Source organism: Melanostigma gelatinosum (assembly GCF_949748355.1).
Source record: "Melanostigma gelatinosum genome assembly, chromosome: 6".
NCBI classification, from domain to species: Eukaryota; Metazoa; Chordata; class Actinopteri; order Perciformes; family Zoarcidae; genus Melanostigma; species Melanostigma gelatinosum.
Window position 1 is genome coordinate 12,823,007 of NC_136639.1, and position 18,535 is coordinate 12,841,541.

At 40.8% G+C, this 18,535-nt stretch overlaps 3 protein-coding genes across 4 annotated transcripts; all 3 read right to left on the bottom strand.

Moving 5' to 3' along the window:
* Window positions 1-826: 826 nt before the first annotated feature.
* Window positions 827-4,875, bottom strand: LOC306778456 (uncharacterized protein). The gene is made up of 5 exons (XM_079269952.1): window positions 4,791-4,875; window positions 3,894-4,166; window positions 3,446-3,612; window positions 1,807-2,999; window positions 827-1,386 (listed from the first exon to the last, which is right to left on the bottom strand). Exons 2-5 carry the CDS (start codon window positions 4,144-4,146, stop codon window positions 993-995), a joined length of 2,007 nt encoding a protein of 668 aa, XP_079126078.1. The 5' UTR covers window positions 4,147-4,166; window positions 4,791-4,875; the 3' UTR covers window positions 827-992.
* A 992-nt stretch (window positions 4,876-5,867) lies between these two features.
* Window positions 5,868-12,884, bottom strand: gda (guanine deaminase). 2 transcript variants are annotated; one of them, XM_079271118.1, is made up of 14 exons: window positions 12,671-12,884; window positions 11,922-12,010; window positions 11,621-11,792; window positions 11,252-11,339; window positions 10,828-10,933; window positions 9,768-9,795; window positions 9,528-9,635; window positions 9,125-9,232; window positions 8,923-9,020; window positions 8,667-8,734; window positions 8,071-8,217; window positions 7,692-7,810; window positions 7,559-7,586; window positions 5,868-7,458 (listed from the first exon to the last, which is right to left on the bottom strand). In XM_079271118.1, exons 1-14 carry the CDS (start codon window positions 12,797-12,799, stop codon window positions 7,382-7,384), a joined length of 1,365 nt encoding a protein of 454 aa, XP_079127244.1. In that variant the 5' UTR covers window positions 12,800-12,884; the 3' UTR covers window positions 5,868-7,381. The 2 variants fall into 2 exon arrangements, with proteins under 2 accessions (XP_079127244.1, XP_079127245.1); XM_079271119.1 differs by lacking the exons at window positions 5,868-7,458; window positions 7,559-7,586; window positions 7,692-7,810 and adding an exon at window positions 7,826-7,975.
* A 2,544-nt stretch (window positions 12,885-15,428) lies between these two features.
* Window positions 15,429-18,444, bottom strand: cUnh9orf85 (chromosome Un C9orf85 homolog). Its single transcript, XM_079270987.1, has 4 exons — window positions 18,285-18,444; window positions 17,999-18,105; window positions 17,610-17,723; window positions 15,429-16,322 (listed from the first exon to the last, which is right to left on the bottom strand). The coding sequence occupies exons 1-4, from the start codon at window positions 18,384-18,386 to the stop codon at window positions 16,109-16,111; spliced, it is 537 nt and encodes a 178-aa protein (XP_079127113.1). The 5' UTR covers window positions 18,387-18,444; the 3' UTR covers window positions 15,429-16,108.
* Window positions 18,445-18,535: the final 91 nt, after the last annotated feature.

Genomic DNA, 18,535 nt, shown 5'->3' on the forward strand with positions numbered 1-18,535 from the left:
CTATGGTAACCATGTCAATAAAGCACATTTAAATTTGGATGCTTGCCTATCAGATAGTTTACCTGAGTTGTTTGAATTTCTTGTCTTTCATGCTCCTGTCTAGTCACCTCTGAACAGTAACAGCTCTTCTTTATTGCAACTTACTAAAATACCATTCAAATAGGTAGTAATCTGGGTACCCGTTGTTCAATCCATGTCAAATCATCAACATTGAAAAAAATTGAATTAAATAAATAAAATCTATTTCTTGAAATATCTTGTGATATACCCAGATAATTAACAAATATGAATCAATTTCATCAAGATATTCAGTAAATATAAATACATTTCACCCAAATATTCAGTAAATATGAATCAATTTCCACCAGTTATTTAGTAAATATAAAGTAATTTTGATGTTATTCTTAGTAAACATAAATCAGTTTTCCTTGTGAAATATAACTCATCATTTGACATGCTGTTACTAAATCCAACACATTTTAACTGTTGCTTTTATTGTCATTTACATATTGTTTTTGTCTAAATGTAATTAATGTATTCAATACTTTTTACACAAAGTTGTAGTACTTAAAATCAAATCAATTATATTATGTGTCACTTTGTTGCCATCATTTTTTTAAGTAAAAATTGTGTTTTTGCACTGTACCGAAAGGACACTATACATATACAGTACGTACCACCTCACGCATAAGACACATGTTTCCTGTTCAATTCGCCCATTACCTTAGAAAAACACAACGTCAAAAGATTCATTGGAAACACAACAGAGAAGCTACAATTTATTCAAGGCCCAAGTATTCAAGTAAGAATATATGTAGTCTGTCAGTGAAAGAAAAACTGTCTGTAGAATCAATGTTTAGCGTATAATCAGACTTTAGTTACAAAAATAACAAAAGTGATAGAGTTTCAGTCATACATACATAGATATATAACGTATTATTCATCCACCTTCAACAGTGGTGCTCCTGTATTGGAAGCTGCTCATCTCTTCACTAAGACCAGACAACTTGGACTTTACTGGACTTCTCGCAGTTCAACCACTCGAGCTGACTGATCCGCCAGCAGCAACTCACATCTACATACTTGAGTCTCTGGCTCCGTTGCATTAAACTTCTCACGGTGAGCATCTTCACATCGGTGCGTGGCAGGTCAATACGTTGTACCCGTCCAAGTGGCATGGGAGGTGAGTTTGTGGACTCTGCAAAGAGGTACTGGTCCACGTCCAGTACGTGCAGTACATCCTCTAAAACGCAGTCCAGAGGGCAGGGCAGGGAGACCAGTGAGAGCTTCTCCAGTAAAGGACAACCAGTCAGGAGACACTTGAGCACCCTCTTCAGGGACATCCAGGACATGACAGGCTTCATTTGGCTTTGCTCATACGAGAAACTTTAGACACAGAGACAAACAAAGAAGATGGATTACTATAACAGGAAGTAGTAGTAGTTATAGGTCAAGGTTTACCGAAAGACCTTTATCAAATTAGGATTCAAATTCAATTAAATTGAACCTGCTAGGAAATAAAGATGTATTGGCAGGTAAATGACACAGAAACAGCCTTGTTCAGTGAGTTAGATGCATGGATCTACACCGTTTCCATTTCAATGTTACTTCGATACATATCATAGATAAGATATGTGTTAGGTTTGTGAGAAACACCCTTATTTCCCTTGCAAGGCAGCGCATAGCTGCGTCAAAGACACGATTACATGCGCAGTCTGTATCAAGAGCAAACCGTAAATCCACCGACTCACAAACAAGGGTCGATAATTCCGAGTGTACTACGTAGCGTATCAATCGTAGCCTTACTTGAGTGTGAGAGAGCAGAGGTTGGGCAGCTGTGGAAGATCCTGTCCGTCCCCCTGATCCTCCTCGTCTGCTGCTCCCTGTGGGTTGGTGGGAGGTTCGGCAGAGATGAGCAGGTCTCTGAGTCTGGGACAGGCCTCGATGACCTCCAGTAGAGGGGTGTGAGGGCTGGTTTTCACCCCCTCCAGGGTGAGAGAGACCAAAGAGGAGCCTGCAACTTGCAAGGCAGGAAGGAGATCCGCCAGAGTGCCGGGGTAGTGTACCGAGAGGCTCCGTAGCTGGCCTGACCACGTCTGGAGGCCTGCGGCTAACAGAGACCCCTGGCTTCTTCCTCCAGTATTTTCAAAATCCTCAACGTTCACAGATATGGAGTAAATGTTTGGACAGGCACGACTTAAACTGTCCAAAGAGTCACATGATAAACCCTTGACGTCCTTCAGGAGCAGGATCAGGCGTTCATCACCTGACGAATCTCTTCCTCTCTTTTTGTACTCTGTTTGGTTCAGAGAGCAATTTGGCCCTTCATCTCTACTTGCATCTTCCTCACTCTCACTACCATACCCACTCCACAATGTCCCTTCCTCCTCCTCCTCTTCTTCTTCACCTGCTGCTGCTCCTTCTCTCTTTTCCCCCCAACTGTCCGTGCCTTGCCTGTGCCTCCACACCTCCCCCAGCCTGTGAACTCCTTCTCTGTCAGTGAACTCCTCTGTCTGGTCAAACCGTCTGTGCTGGATGAGACAGCAGGCCTGCGTAAGGCCCTCCATGGCCACTCTTTCCAGGCTGGGCAGGGAGAGAAGGAGGTAGGCTGCTGCCGCCACAGGGTCTCCCTCTTGTTCCCCAAACCCAATATCCAAAGCCAGCAGACTGCTGAGGGGGAGAGGAGACAGGGGTGCAGAGCAAGAAGAGGAAATAAAAGACTGCGGGGTGCAACGAGGTGACCTAGAAGGACAGTCGGAGGACAGGAAGGATCCCCCACCTCCAAGAGGAAGAAGAGCAGCAGGGGAAAGTAAATGACAGCGGGATATGTCCAGATGGCGCAGCAAACGACAGCGATGGGCAATCGTCTTGATTACACATCTGTCACAAGGTGTACCAGCCAAGGAGAGCGAGCGCAGCGCTGGAAGACAGCACAGGGTTTCAGACAGGACCTTTGAGAGCAGCTGCTGGCCTCCAGACAGGTCCAGGCTCCACAGACCCTGAGACAAGAAGGAGGAAATATAAAGAGATTCAGGAATTACAGGCAAAAAGAGAAAAACAGAACAACTTTTACTATGCTTATTAAATTATAAATTGTGACCACTCCTGTTTGCAGTGAGTTCGGGGAACACATCCAAAAACACAGTTTAATCTGTACTATTTTTATTCTGTAAAACCAAAATCATCCCCCAGAAAATAAAAAGAGTGTTATTTTAAGCTCGGAAAATATTGGCTACATACACAAACAATATACTAAATGCACATCAGGAAAATGTTATTAATACCCGTCTCATATTGAGCATTTCCTCAGGTCTAATCATCTGCCAAACTGTGAGAAACAATGACAAGATTCAAACGAGTGAGTGAACAACATAACAAGTCAGACATATTTCTCTCTTAAAACAACGGATCCACCTTTTATGCAGATGAAATGATTCTATCTGACCTGGCAGCGTGCAGCAATGTGGGCACAGAGGGCGGAGGTGACCAGACCAGGACAACTTTCCAGAGACAGGCCACGGAGTTGGGGCACCAGCACGAGGTGGAGGGCTGCACGGGTCATCTGCTTTCTGGTGCACAGGAGCCACGTCAGCTCCTCGACCAGCTCACCCGCTACATGGAGAGTAAAAGATATAGAAAGAGATCAGTCACGCTGTAAATCACGTAATCTGTGGAGGAAGTAGAGTTGTAAAAGGCACTCTCATGTGAAATCACATGCCAAACATCTGCAGCCCCTTATTCAACCTCTGTTATTCCCAGACTTTAATATTCATGTCTAAATCTTTTTTGCTGATACAGTGAATTGTATGTTGCTAAAGTCCACGTGGTTAAAGGACACGTTACTTGTAAGACAGGAGCATTGTTGTCTGTTAAATAAGCCCTGACACACTCACGCAGTACGTTGAAGGGCCCCATGATGTATCTGAATGAATAATGATCCAGGTAGTTATCCGCATAGTCCTTCGCCCACACGTCCTTCATGTTGTCTGCCAGGCTCAGCAGACAAAGACGTGTCAACGAAAGGACAAGGCCGTTTGTATCTGTGTTCCCGCAGCTCCCCATCCACTCCGTATTCCTCGTCCTCCTCCTCCGCCCGGGCCGAGCATTTGCCCCACCACGTTCACCCGGAGCCCGAAACAGAGGCATTGCCAGACAGGGAGTGGACTCTGTGTGATGGGGAGGTGATAGAAAGAGAGAAAAAAAGCAAATTGGTGAATGATTCTTATTTCTTAAGGCTTCTAAAGATAGCATAATGCATAGAAAGCAAAAAGTAAATGATCACAAACAATGTGCTGTGTACAGGGACAGGGGTGGCCAAACTTTTTTTGGCTGTGGACCATATAAAGAACAAGGCCAAACAACAGTAAATCAGTGTGTCTAGACTGAAAACATAACATTTGTTGTTATGACATAACACAGCGTTACTAGACAGTTTAACGTTTGACATTAAAGTCACATATTACAGAGTATTTCTGTATCTGCTGCTCTTAAAATGTATTTCAATGAATTCAATACTTTTAAACACCCACTTAAAATATGATGACGTTGCCTGTAAATACGGAGATAAATCAAGTTAAAACAGGAGGAAATTAAAATATTGGTTTGTGTTCATGGTCTAAGCACCCATTTAAGATTCCTATTATTAATTAATTATAGAGACGGACTGAACGAGAGGGAGGTATAAGTTAATTAGTTATATCTATTTACAGTAGGACCATGAGTTATATTAGTCAGTGTGTACAGTGTGATATCCGACAAAGAAGAATCATTCATATCGCGTTAGGACTTACCTGATAAAACACTTCGGTGTTGTACCTTAAATCGAATCCAATAATCCAAGAAATGAACAAGGAATGTAAAGCAAAATAAGTAAGTTTGGCAACCTTTGCTCTGCAGGATTCTCAGCCACACTTCCTGATAATGAACAGTGTGCTACTTAGGCCTGAGTTTAGTCTCGAAGGCAGATTTTCCTCTCAGGCGGCACGGGCTGCTGCCGATCAAGGCCAGGGACAACCTCACGCGTATTCTTAACAATAATCGTGTATTTGGTCTTAAATCAGACTGTGAGTCTACCACGTCTTGACAATTTAATTACTGACGTGGCTGTGCACAGTCAGTTGAGTAATGTCTTCCTGAAAGACAATAATTCGGGTATAATACCCTAATTTCGCAGGCTAGCTTAAAAAGGAGTTGCGTTCAAAGCCGATATACAGTTCCAAAACCGCTTAAAAGGTTGTACCTTTTTTGTAAAGTACCTTTACCACCTCATTTTTGAGACTATATTGTCATAGATAGAAGAAGGTATACAAAAATGGTGCTTGAATAAAATGACACATCGATATTTTTCACTTATCTCTGCAGGTACCAAGTCGATAGCTTTGTTTTTTAAAATTAAAACAAAAAACAACAGACTTGGTTACCAGGTGCAAATAATAAAGAAATTATGACTGGATGTGAGTCACCATTGAGACTTCTGTTCCCACGTACACACAAAATCATCTCAACATAAAATGCCTTGTTTTTATCAATAAATACCTGTAAATTATAACACTGAATGGACGTCGCATTGGAGGTATATCTGGCCCCCCTCTAGTGGCATATTGTAATGTCTATTAGAAGTGGAGCAGAGACCTTGATGTCAGTGGGGCGTGACATTAGCCATCTTCATGTGTCTCTTCTGCTATCTAGCCCTCTCAGCTGTCTGGCCCAGATGACGAAGATCATCGATTGAAGAAGCTACAGGCTGGTCTGTTAGCGGGCTGGAAGGGTCAGTGGGAGATTTGTTCATCCAAATTTGTTACCTACATCCTGCGTTATGATCCTTGATCAATAACTGCACACAAATATCAGAACAGACTTGATGGTATTCTTTATTTCAATCTTCCACGATGTGACATATCAAAGAGTCCCTTTAACATATACATTTTGGTGTAGAGTGATATGTTGTGATAACAATTTTAAACATATCTTAAATACATTCTCAAGACAAAAGCCATAATAAGCTAGCTGTGCAATAATTTCCCTTCATTTCCCAACATTCAGATAGTTTGTAATGGTAATACAAATACATACGTAAATAATCAGTCGTCAAACTTTGAATTGATCTCATCTACTCTAATTATATGATATATGATATTATATTATATGATAAAACTGTATCAAAAATGAATCAGCTTCTGATAACAAGGCACCAGGTTTTCTAGCTCCACAGTCATAGCACAACATGTTTTACATGTCTCCACAACCGATTTTACTTCGATTGAGTGAAACAGGCCACTGAAGACAATCAGGTGAGGCACTACAGCTACACTGAGCTGCTCTACGCCACCACTCCTGTTACTATCACACTTACAGGGACAGCTCACTTCAAAATCAAAAACACACATTTTTCCTCTTATTCCTGGTATTTCTCCATCTCGATTGTTTAGGTGTGAGTTGCCTAGTTTTGGAGGTATCAGCTGTTGTGACGTCTGCCTTATCCCCATTATAATGCGACTACATGGCACTTGGCTGGTGGTGCTCAAAGCAAGGAGCTGAAGATAATCCCCAGACTTTGCTTTGAGCACCACAAGCCGAGTGCCATGTAGTTCCATTACACTGGAGAGAAGGAAGACGTCTCCATGAGCAATACCTCCAAAACTAGGCAGCTCACACCAAAACGATCTACATTGAGAAATAGCACTACATGTAAGAGGAAAATATGTACTTTTGATATTGTGGGTGAACTATCCCTTTAACTTTACAGACTATTGTCTAATTTAAATTTCTTAAGGCAACACAATGTGATGTCAAAATGCAATGGAAAATATGTTGTAGCTAGCACACTATAATCACCAGTACTTGTACTTGTTAGTTTAAGTAAGGAGTTTAGGTAAATATAACGAAAACTCAAAAACAACGTGAACATAAAGAGTGACTTAAAGATCTCAATCAGCAATGGGCTGGTGCATGAATATGTTTTAGTGCGCAAAAATGGCAAACAGCAAGTGCAATGTTAATAAGTCCCTTATTTCCTGTTTTAAAGCCCATTAATTATCCTTCAAGAATTAAAGAAACAAAGTGATGATCCTCACTGAAACTCATCAACATCATGTTTCCTCTTCTATTTATTTATAGGTTTATTTGATAAGGGATAGTGCAAATTAATAAAAACATTGTTGTAAATGCGCCAGAGTTAACCAAGAGGCTATTTTTCATCTGTAGTCCCAAGGCAGATGTTACAAAGCAACAAAGTTCTGTCCTCTGTATCTAAGAGTGATCCCACTGATCCTTATAAAGCTGCATATCTTGTATATTTCTCAGATTAACTTGGATTTTGTTCGTTAATGCCCTCTTCAAGCTCACTTTCCAGGGGGATTTAGGCTTTAAGTGACCAAAGCGTTTATTCTGTTGTTGGCTCTGCGAATGGTACCACCTTCCTCCCGGCCACAAACACCTCTACTATGTTACGGTCATCACCTGTGAAACAGGAAGCAACGGAGACAAACATGAAGTAAATCGTGAGTGGCACATTAGAGTCTGAAAAGTTCGGACAAATTGAACTGAAATTGACACTCACCCAAATTCAAGAACTTTTCCAAAAGAATCTGAAATTGAAGTGATAATAAATTGGTGTTACACTAGATTCAAATGTTCTTCTTCATTAATTTGTGTGTAAATGTGTGTGAATAAATGAAGCCCCCACTACCAACCTTTGGTTCCTCACACTGGACCAGGTCGATGGGTCCACCAGGAGCGGCTACATTCACCCTCAGGGCGTCAAAGTCTTTGCCCACTTCAAAGTTCCCTATCTGGCCATCCAGGGACAAGGCTACGGACAAAACGCATCATAAAAGAAACTCTTGTATTCTCGACCCTCTTGTGAAATTGCAATCAGTTATCATCAAAAATATCTCGTTCCCATAGATCCATGTGTGTTGAATCAGGCATTTCTACTGCAGAGTGTCATAAAGGAGGCAAAGGCACTTCAGGAAGACTGTTTGTGGAGAATATGACAAACAAAGAGACAAAACGCTTCATGTTTTAACCGTAACGTCTACACAATGCCACCTCTGTGTCTGACTGTTTTACCTTGGCTGCCTCCCAGTGTGGCCAGTCTGAACACCTCCTCAAAGGTGAGCGTGTCGTATTCTGGGTTCTGGATTGTTAAGACTTTGGACGTGTCCCGAGTTCTTCTCACAGCGTCCAGCATAGAGACCGAGTAGCCCCCCGCCACGTCTGACACCACAAACACAGACCGGATGAGTCAAATGAATACAAGCATGCACGCAGACACAAGCATTCACAAACCCCGCATTGTGGATATGAAAAAGCATCACATTTTCATATTTATGCTGCTTTGAGGCCTGCAATTAAAACACCCACTCCATCAGATGTTTGTTTTTTTAAACTGTGATCTGCTGGTGGTCAGCTGACATGAATGCCAAATCTCTCTGCCAACTGCACTCATTAAAAACACTAGAATGCCATAAAACCAGATATGTAACAATGTCTTAGCACCTATCGCACGACCTTCCTCCAGTTTCCCGTGCATGCTTGAATGTTGGGAACAAGGAATTTCCGAAACAAAGCCAAATCACCAAACATAATTGTACTGCTTCTTGAGAGTGTAACAGACTGTGTCAAAAGTGGCCTGCCTTTACTTAGAGGTGAAAATGCACACAAACCTGTTCCCAGCCCCAACTTCACTTTGTGTTTCAGCACGTTGCGGACATCCAACATTCCACTGCACAACCTGAGAAGATACATACGTGGATAGACATATAGATAGAGAGAGAGAGAGATAGTAAAGTTTCATCTGTTGCACATCCTTGCATTCAGGCACTTACAATGCTATGTTATACTGTATTGCTAAATTGCTGTTTTATTGTAAAATCTTTGTCATGCAAATGTTCATGAGACTTCATTTGGTCAGTGACTTACGAAATGTTGGAATTGGGACAGTGAGACAAAGAGGCTCCTGTCTCTCTGAACAGAACCAACTCTTCATCACTGAGGTGGCAGCCATGAGCCATCACTGTCTGTGAATCATCATCGTCATCATCAGCATTTTCATCAGCATTTGTATTTTTCTGCAAGAGGTCTGCCTGTGTGTGCGCCAGCAGAAATGTGAGCGTGTTCTCACCTTGTCAGTGAGCAGGTTATGTTTGAGATAGACGTCTGTGTACGAGTCTGATTCAGGAAACAGCTCCAGCACAAGCTTGACTTCCTCTAGGTTTTCACTGATATGACTCTGGAAATAAACAGACATATGTCAGACATTAAACCACTGTGTTATCTTTGCTCGAAGCTGCAGCATTCAGATAGAGCCTGAGGTGTGGCGGCGCAATCGCAGGATAACTAGCGCCAAGCGTTATTCTGAAACATTCGTTTTTTTATTCTTCCCTGTCAGCATTTTGCCTTTAAAAAATTGCACGTGTGTGTGTTTCTCTCATTTCACAAAAACTCAACAGGTCCAACACTAAAGGGTCTCTGTGGCAACAGTCCCCTGCGGACATAGCCTGGTTTGGTTGCCACAGTGAGCTCACCTGAATGTGCAGGTTGTTTTTCTTAGCGATTGCTCCCAGCTGTCCCAGCAAGGCTGCTGTGCAGGATAGAGGGAAGCGGGGAGTCACCACTGGTCTCACCAGAGGGTACTACCCACAAAACACCAGAGGAGACAAAGGAGTGACAGACGATTTAAAAACCTTCTCTTTCTTTTTTTAAATGCAGGCCTACTTTTTCTTAGATCCTAATGTTGTTCTGTTTATTATATCATAGAATCTTACCTTTTTGTTTAACAGCTCTGCAATGAACCTTGAGGGAACAAAACAATGACTGTAACTCATTTGGCGCAGCCACATTTGCCCAAAACGTTTGAATCTGAGCGAATGCAAACTAAGGACAATTAAATCTGTGATAAAAACAATAAAATAATAAGTTTGGATCTTTACATGAAAATATGTAATTTGAAGGTCTATCTGCATTCATCAGAACACAAGGAATTGTGCATTTATTCCTAAACAAGATGCATTTACATAATCCTAGCCAATCTTTTTAGGTACACTCAAAGAACAAACAATGATCTTGTCATTTTGACTCTGTTCCAATATAATTGCAAAGGGGGAGGAGCCATGGTAAGTAAGCCATCAGTAACACCATGAGTGTTGTGGATCGCATCGGACTAATGAATCCTGGCTCTTTCAAAAACAAGCACTTGATTGATACGAAGGGTGATGTGGCATTTGCATTCATCACCCTGTCAACAATAGGTTATGCTTTGTTGAAAAATGTCTTTCATCAATTGAAACATTAAGTGCTGTAAACATAGTTTCCCCACATGTTAAAATATAAAGACAGAAACTGTAGTGGTATTTGAAATAAATAGTTCTCCGGTAATATCGATAAGAAATATGAAATAGTTCAAGGGAATTTAAGAGAGAATGTCAAAGAAGTCGTCCTCACTCAGAGAGACGTGTCTAACCCTCATCTGTCACATACATCACGGCATGTACATCCATGTACATCTCAGCTATCTGCGGCATTTCTGTTGCTATCTATTACATACTCTATCAGATATACTGTAGTAGCTTTAAATGCTAAAACTGAAAACTGCCTCTTGTCCGACAAACATTGAACAAATTTAGTGTGACTAAAGTTGTTACCCCGGGGAATTTTTCTGACTGAAAAATGCCTGTTTTCACCCAAGTAAAAATCCCCAGCACTACACTGTAGAATGAGTTATTGTAATATTTTGAAAGGTTTTCCTTACTTAATCAAGTATACTGTAAAGCTAGGGCGTACACGTGCCCAAAGGCCTTCCTAATGTATTAAACTGTTGATACCCACCGGCAGGTTTCCTCTTGAGATTCCTGAGTGGTCTCTTTGTAATGTTCCACAGAAACGTTCGTGTCCATACACACCTTGCCAACAAGGGTACGCTGCCCAAAGTCATCTGCAAGAAAAACATGGATGATGTAACAAGAATGTGTAGAAACATGAATCCGTTAAGTCAGTGTATTCACATTTTGCTTATTCATGACACTTTCTAGTCCAGTCATTCAACTGGGATTTGAGCTGCTGCTCTGCTTATAAAAGTGACTATACAGCTTGTGTATGTCAGACAATATGTGCTTATAACCATCTCTCTCTCTCTTTATGCACTCCGTCACTGTGAATATTAAGTGTCTGTGTTAACTGAATTACATTACAATTAGTATTTTCCTTTCTTTTCTTTTTAGCATTAGCCTCCATTATTTGTAGGACATCTTACTTGCAATCTGGCCCAACAGGAGAGAGGCATCTGTATGTATGGTAGCAAAGTAACATGCAGTGGTTGTTCCGTTTCTCAGGGTCCTTTTCTGTAAGGCACAGGGATAATATTACAGGATTGACACAGCATTTAAACATCCTGTCTGTTTTCTAAACACACCCTTCTCAAACTGTAGGCTGTGTGACAGTAGAGAGAACCTGAAATCATTTTCCACTAGCAAATGGCAAATTGCAATGCCATCGACAAAACCATATCACACCAGTCATACTTGCCGAGTGCCACAAAGCTCAGTCGTGGCTCCCTGTGACTGATGCAACTGTACCCGTTTTAATAGCCACCTCTCACCTTTCACAATGCCAGAAAACTCACCACTACTTTAGAGTAGACACTGTGGGCAAACTGCAAGTCATTGAATTGTGACTCCACAGGAAAGGTGTAGGTTTCGAGCCACTGGAGTAAAGGCATGTCCAGTGCTGTGCCTATGTAGCTGTACTGGGGTGCATGGATGTGGGTGTCCACCAGTCCTGGCATGAAGAACTCACTGCAGTGCAGCAAATCATGGAAATAGCCAAAACATACAGTATCGGTTTGTTATGGCATTTCCATGAAATGATTTAATATCATCTACAATTTTGAAGTATTTAGTAATTTATTTATATATTCTACTTACTGTTGTGCCAGTTGAGTGACTTCAGTCGGACTGAATCCAAAGGTCTGAGACAGTCTGTCTAGCTCCGCGCCTCTCTCAATGAAAGCGATCTGATGGCAGAATGGAAATCAGTGAAAAGTTGATGTTGACCAAAAATAGTTTGCATGTGAAATAAAGTAGCCTAAGGTGTGAGATCTGAAAACATCATTCCTCATTTGTTTTGCCTGCAGGAAATACGTAGAGCAAGTATAGGAGCAAATATTTACTATTTAGATTATTTCCGTTACATGTACCCCTACTCTGTACTAAATAGCACATTTTTTTGTTAGCCTACATGCCTTTGATGCTGCTGAATCGCAGTTATTACCCCTATTGTTCCTTAATAACCAGCGTTTGATTTCACAATATTTCCGCATTTATAACAACATGCGGATGATTTAAGGTTGTCCTATGAATTTCAGCCCCACCTGTTGTATTTGAAGAGGGCACTTAAGACTGCTATTCAGGTTTTTGTGTCTGAGAGCTTATGTGGGAAAAACTTGTTAAAGTCGCTCAGCAACAGCTCACTGTAAAAGACAAGTAACGTTGTGTTATGCAACAGAGTTTGTTACACGGAACACGGAAAACGTCAACTGTGCCACGTTTTGCCTCTTTGCGCAAGGTTTAGGAGTAAGCTCGGAGCTATATATATTTATCAAAATAGTAAAGTTTTTTCTAATACTTCTAAATGAGGTAAAAAGCGGCTTTATATATTTTAGAGTCTGACAAACCTTTCCGTCTGTATCCACTCCCAGGAGCTCATCGTCTAGGATCTGCAGCGCTGTTTGCTGGGTCGAGTGGAGAAATGTCCCCCTGTAGACGTTAGCAATTTTGGTGGTGGGTCTGTTGGAGTTTGCCATCCTTTCAATAGCTCAGTAACCTGCAGCAGCACAGAGCCTAGAACATTTCCCACCAGCCGCCACTGCCTGTAACCAAAGAGAAGAAAGGGCGTGTGTCTATGTGCGTCGGTTGTTAAACTGTCTGAGGTTCGGGGTTTGTCTCATCGCCACCTACAACTATTCACTCGTCACAGAGTCACAGAGACTGAGGGATCCGCTGAAGACGACGTTTCCGGGAACGTTACAGCCGGAATCATCTGCGGTGCATTGAATTTGAACTTTGCCGGGGTTAATAATTAATCACAATGACCAAACAGCATAACTGATCGATCAGTTATTACATTGCATGACATTACAGTCGTAGCAGACGCTTTTATCCAAAGAGACTTACAATTCAGACCCTATCACACCGGAGGCACAGCTACGGGAGCAATTTTGGGGTTAAGTGTCTAGCTCGAGGACACGTCGACATGGGACTATAACGGAGCAGGGGATCGAACCGCCAATCCACCAATCCTCTGCTCTCCACTTAGTCACAGTCGCCCACTGTTTATTATCGCCACATTATTATGTGATGCCCCTATTGTACAACACCAAGAGAATTAGTGCAGAGAGGATCATTGGTTCCAGCCTGCCCTTCATCCTGGACTTGTACACCTCCAGAGTCAGGAAACGGGCTGGAAAGATCTCTGCAGACCCCTCACACCCTGTTCCAACTCCTCCCCTCTGGTAGGCGCTACCCCTCTGTACGCCAAGACCACCAGACACAGGAACAGATTCTTTCCACTGGCCGTCACTCTCATCAGCAACACATACGTCATACTGCACTACCTCTGTTTGCACTGTTACCACCACTTGCACTATCACCTCAATGCAATTGCCATTGTTTATAGGTTTATGTTCACATGTGTGTGTGTATATATATCTGTACACTTCTTTCCTTTGGATTGTTAATTTGTGTACATTGAGAGCGGAGTGGAAACCGGAGTCAAATTCCATGTATGCGTGGCCAATAAAGCTGATTCTGATTCTGATTAGTTTGCCAGATGCAGTGACTGCGCAATTCTCCTGTATGGGTAGACCCCCAACCCCTGAAGAACAATATCTATTTTCTGTTCAAATAAAATTCCAATAATACACTGTAAAATGTACATAAGCAGCATGCTCAAGTAAACACATAGGGTAATTCCATTAGAAAGGACTACAACTGAAATCTTAACGTACAATCTGTACAGACTTGGAATATAAACACAAGATTTATTTTATTTTCAAATTTTGATGTTACTCTTACCTAAAGTGCAAATGAAAAGTTTACGATAACACAGCTGTAATTGTGTGCATGCCAGTTGGCACATCTTGGGTGGTTACTTGTTCCTCTTTCTCAGTGCACCGTACTAATGTTTGGCATAGGTCATAGAGATTATAACTATTATTGGTACCAACAGTGAGAATATTTTGTTCATGTCAGGGTTTTATTTTTGAAAGTGGGTAATAATGAAGCAGAAACATCTTACGGTAACAATGGGGAAGAACGTATGCATATTATAGTGTGGATATAGACCAATTTACAGTACAATGGGGGGGATTAAAAAGTAATATAGCAGATAAACCTTCACAGCCACAACTTCTCCTTCATCATTCTCAACGTTTCTTTTTCAAAAGCCAACAAATCCATTTTTTAATACACAAAGAGTAGCTTTTAGTATCCCAAACCTCTCAGTTGGATAATGACTCAAGTATCAATGAGGAAGTACTGCCACATTGTTTTGAATCTATAAACCCTCACATGATGAATTACAACACCAACTTTAGAGCAGGAGTGTCAAACTCATTTTCACCCGGGGCCACATCAGCAGTATGGTCGCCCTCAAAGGGCCGGTTGCAACTGTAAGACTGTATGAATGTAAATACTCCCTCACATATTGTTGAATAATGTTAAATAATACATTTGATTATTGTTTATTCAAGTGTAAAAATATTGTACATGCAGTTATATAAATGTAAAAACCATATTTAAGCACATTTCTGTTTCTGTTCCGTAACTGAACATGTTCAACGCCGATATGGAAAAACTGCTGTCTAGCGGCAGGATGCCGTCACTTCGCCGGTCACATAATCGACATACATAGTGGGAGATGTAGTTTATGGTCACTGTAAAGCAGCATAGACTTTAATTTTAAGACAATCACATGCCTTTTATATGGAAGCCCATTAAAAGAATGACAAAAAAAGATGAAAAGTTAGACTTGATAATATAAATATTCCCATGGCACTTTTGGTGCATCCATCTGTAACCATGACACTGACCAGATGTTTCCAGTTGCTGTTCAATGAAGGTGGCCACCTCAGCCACATCAGTTTGATTCTTTCTACGCCAGAGCTGCTTCTTGCTGAAAATCCTTTCAAGGGTGTGTTTGTACAGTACAATCCATGTGAAGTAGTTCATCTGTTGCAAAGCCAAAGTAGTCTTCAATGTACTCACAATACATTTCTATGTCAAAAGTAGGGTAAGCTATGAGGAGCTGCTTCTGACTGTTGCGTTAGCGTCTTATAATTTCGACTTTCTGTCTCATAATTTCGGCCATGCGGATATTTTTACTATCAAGTCTAACTTAAAATAAATAACATAAAATGACGTGGCAGGCCTCGAGTTTGACACCTCTGCTTTAGAGGAACATGTAACTATACGGGTTATTCAGCGACAGGAAGTGTAGAGGGGAGCTGAACATAATTGATAAAAAAATTAGAACTTGGGCATGATACATTTATGCAAGAAGTGTATCACTGCACTGCTCTATCACCCTACAGAAACATCGCTCAGCTGTACAGTAGTGAACAAACATGTACGTTACAAGTTAGAAACGTTCGTTTTTTTAATGAAATGTGTGTAAATATAAACTTGTACTGTGTGTGACAGGGTCAATATTTCAGAGTCAGTTCCTGATATTCAGGCAAAACCTCTACTTCTGCTTTCAGTGCTGCTGATACTTCAAGGCCTCTATTAGTCTAATTAATGTCAGAAGAATTGGTAGCTTAGATACATGAATGTAGACAGTGTACAGGTTTTTATTACACTACAGTAAAATGTTTATATTCAGGCGGCATCGTTTGTGAATGTACAGTATAGTACAGCTACTGTCTACTCAACCTAGTGTTACATTAGCTCGTACTCCAGGTGCTCCATCAAATCACATTTGTTGATTTGCAGTACTTAAATTTGAATATAGTCCAGTCTTAAACATCATACTGCACTTTGATTAGAAATCTTGTTTTGTATAATTGTAAAAAAGAAAGAAAAAAAACTTGTTATAACAAGAACCCGCTCACTCTTTAGTCTTTAAAGTGGACTCTGGATACATCTGGGAGCACATCAGACCTGTTCTGTCTCTTCTCTGGTTCTGAGTCACTATCGGAATCCTCTTCCTTATCATCATCATCATCATCATCATCACTGTCCAAATCATCCACTTCCTTCTTCCCTGTTCCTTTCTTTTTATGTTCATCCTCCTCTTCTTCCTCTTTCTTGTCTTCTTCTGAGTTTACTCTACACAGTGAGAGAAAAACAAAATCAGTCAATCTTGAAGATTTTAATTAAAATAATTGTCAAGTGTATTGTCGAATGAGGTAACAAAACTATGATGAAAGTATTGCAATATTTATATATTTGCAGTATTATTAAGTGGGTGTCTGTGGGCACACGGTTCTGTAAACCTGAAATTCATGTGTCAACCAAAAGACTCCACACAGCTTAACTCTGCCCCATTGTTTTCACACACGTAGAAATCAACCAGGACCAAAAACTTAAAGGAGACATATTACGCTCATTTCTATGTTCACACTTGTATTTTGGGTTTATACTACATGTTGACATGCTTTAATGTTCAAAAAAAGCATATTCTGTCTGAATATACCTGTATTCACCCTCTGTCCTTTTAGCAAATTTTAACGGATTTGAGTTGCAAGACAACAGTTTGGGTCCATGTGTACTTCCTGTCAGTTGATTTCTAACCAGAAATGAACGAAGACACATTTAGGATGTTGACATTTAAAACTGTGAAATGGTCTCTGTATTGTTGTGACATAACTCCCGGACTGAAATCGCAATGTTGAAACAGTTTCTGAACACGGGCTGTGTGTATTTCGCCATAGATTGCATGTTTTGATACCTTCACAGTATTTATACAGCACTTAGAGCCGCGTTGTGATAAAAAAAAAGGACATAGAAAATATAACTTTTTACAATATGGGACTTTTAAGGATTACCACATTAACTTGTACTCCTACAAGAGCAAAGGAAAAAACCCTCCGTCGTTATTTTGAATGTCATAGTGTAACCAAAGTAAAAGAGAAAATGATACAATAGAATAAATTGATGCCAAAATGTTGCATTTGTGACAAGGAGATGTAAAGGCCGACGCTAAAATGCATTTAATGACTTGTCAAGTATTTTCTAAGAGTCGGTTGTGATGTATCCCGTTGTCCACAAGATGGCAGACTTGCAGTAGAATTTACTGAGCGAGCTTGACTGTGATTAAGAATACTAAGACTGACTTCTTAAAACCTTCAGATAAAGACCACATGTACCAGATTTCTTAAAGTCTTCATATACAGTGTGAGGACATATATGAATAGCTGATGGCGATGTGGACAGAACAAACATAACATTGGCTACAGTCAAAAAAAAAAAGAAGATAGATTTTTATAATAGTAAGCGGAGAAGTTGTTAATTTACACGAGGTCACAACACAAAATGACTTCACAGTCACCGATCCTCTGCATGCATGAATCTGAACAAACAAACACATGTTGATGTGCATACAGGACCACTCACGGAATAACGATTTCCTCTTTCTTCCCACACTTGCAGCAGATGTCTAGCTGAAGGGAACAGGGCTTACACACGATGTGATACGCATCCTTCACCGTCTTTTGAGAACACTTGACACTGAAAGAAGAATACATGCATGCACACACACGTCATCAATGTTCACATTCAAACCAACTACAGCTGTCTTTATGACATGAATAACACATACAAACACTTTACTGCACATATACAACAGTCTGAGTCTGACTGTGGTTTTCCATGCTAGTACAATAGAACTGGACAAAAGCAGGAGGAGCCAGAAACAGATGTAACAGATGAGATCAGTTGTGTGTGGTCACGAGCAGTTGTAGCTGTGCAGATACTTGTCTGTTATAAAGTTAAAGTGTACTCACCATTTTTTAGCCTGTGTCAGAGTCTTGTATTTGTTGTACCTCACTTTCCACTCAAGCACACCCTTACAATGTAGACAGAGCCCATCGTGGATCTTTGATTTTGCCTTCTGCAATTGTGATCACACACGCAGAGACACGTTGGACATGTTATACGAATAATGTTACAACATGGCTGCTTTTATACACGTTTTCTAAACAATGCGACAGACACAAGTTAACTAAAGCCTTTACACAATATGCTAGCTAGCTACACACACAAACACACATGACTTCAATATTCACACACCTTCACTTGTACAGTCGCTCCGTATAAGTCGTTTTTGAAGGCAAAGTTGTTTTGATGCTTCTGGCCTCGCGACCGAGACACGTTCCCTTTCTGAGAACTCATTTTATTTTGCGATTTTAGTTACACATGTTATGTGGGTAAAATAAATAAATCCGGAAGCATGCCGGAGAGAGAGCAATGACCCGGAAGAAGTACGAGCACGTCACGAAACGTTATTCACGTCGAAACACGAAGGTTCTACTTTTCTAAAA

Bases quoted from the DNA above. Each gene is read 5' to 3' on its own strand.
- gda (XM_079271118.1), bottom strand. From the start codon at position 12,799: ATGGCAAACTCCAACAGACCCACCACCAAAATTGCTAACGTCTACAGG. The intron at 8,735-8,922 runs GTAAGTCACTGA...GTATCTTCTCAG, and splicing joins TGTCCCAATTCCAACATTTC to GTTGTGCAGTGGAATGTTGG. The intron at 7,459-7,558 runs GTGAGTGTCAAT...CCTGTTTCACAG, and splicing joins GGAAAAGTTCTTGAATTTGG to GTGATGACCGTAACATAGTA.
- cUnh9orf85 (XM_079270987.1), bottom strand. From the start codon at position 18,386: ATGAGTTCTCAGAAAGGGAACGTGTCTCGGTCGCGAGGCCAGAAGCAT. The intron at 18,106-18,284 runs GTGTGTGAATAT...TCACAATTGCAG, and splicing joins GAGCGACTGTACAAGTGAAG to AAGGCAAAATCAAAGATCCA. The intron at 16,323-17,609 runs GTGAGTGGTCCT...CTCACTGTGTAG, and splicing joins AAAGAGGAAATCGTTATTCC to AGTAAACTCAGAAGAAGACA.
- LOC306778456 (XM_079269952.1), bottom strand. From the start codon at position 4,146: ATGCCTCTGTTTCGGGCTCCGGGTGAACGTGGTGGGGCAAATGCTCGG. The intron at 3,613-3,893 runs GTGAGTGTGTCA...CTCTCCATGTAG, and splicing joins GGGGCCCTTCAACGTACTGC to CGGGTGAGCTGGTCGAGGAG. The intron at 1,387-1,806 runs GTAAGGCTACGA...CTGTGTCTAAAG, and splicing joins CTCTGCTCTCTCACACTCAA to TTTCTCGTATGAGCAAAGCC.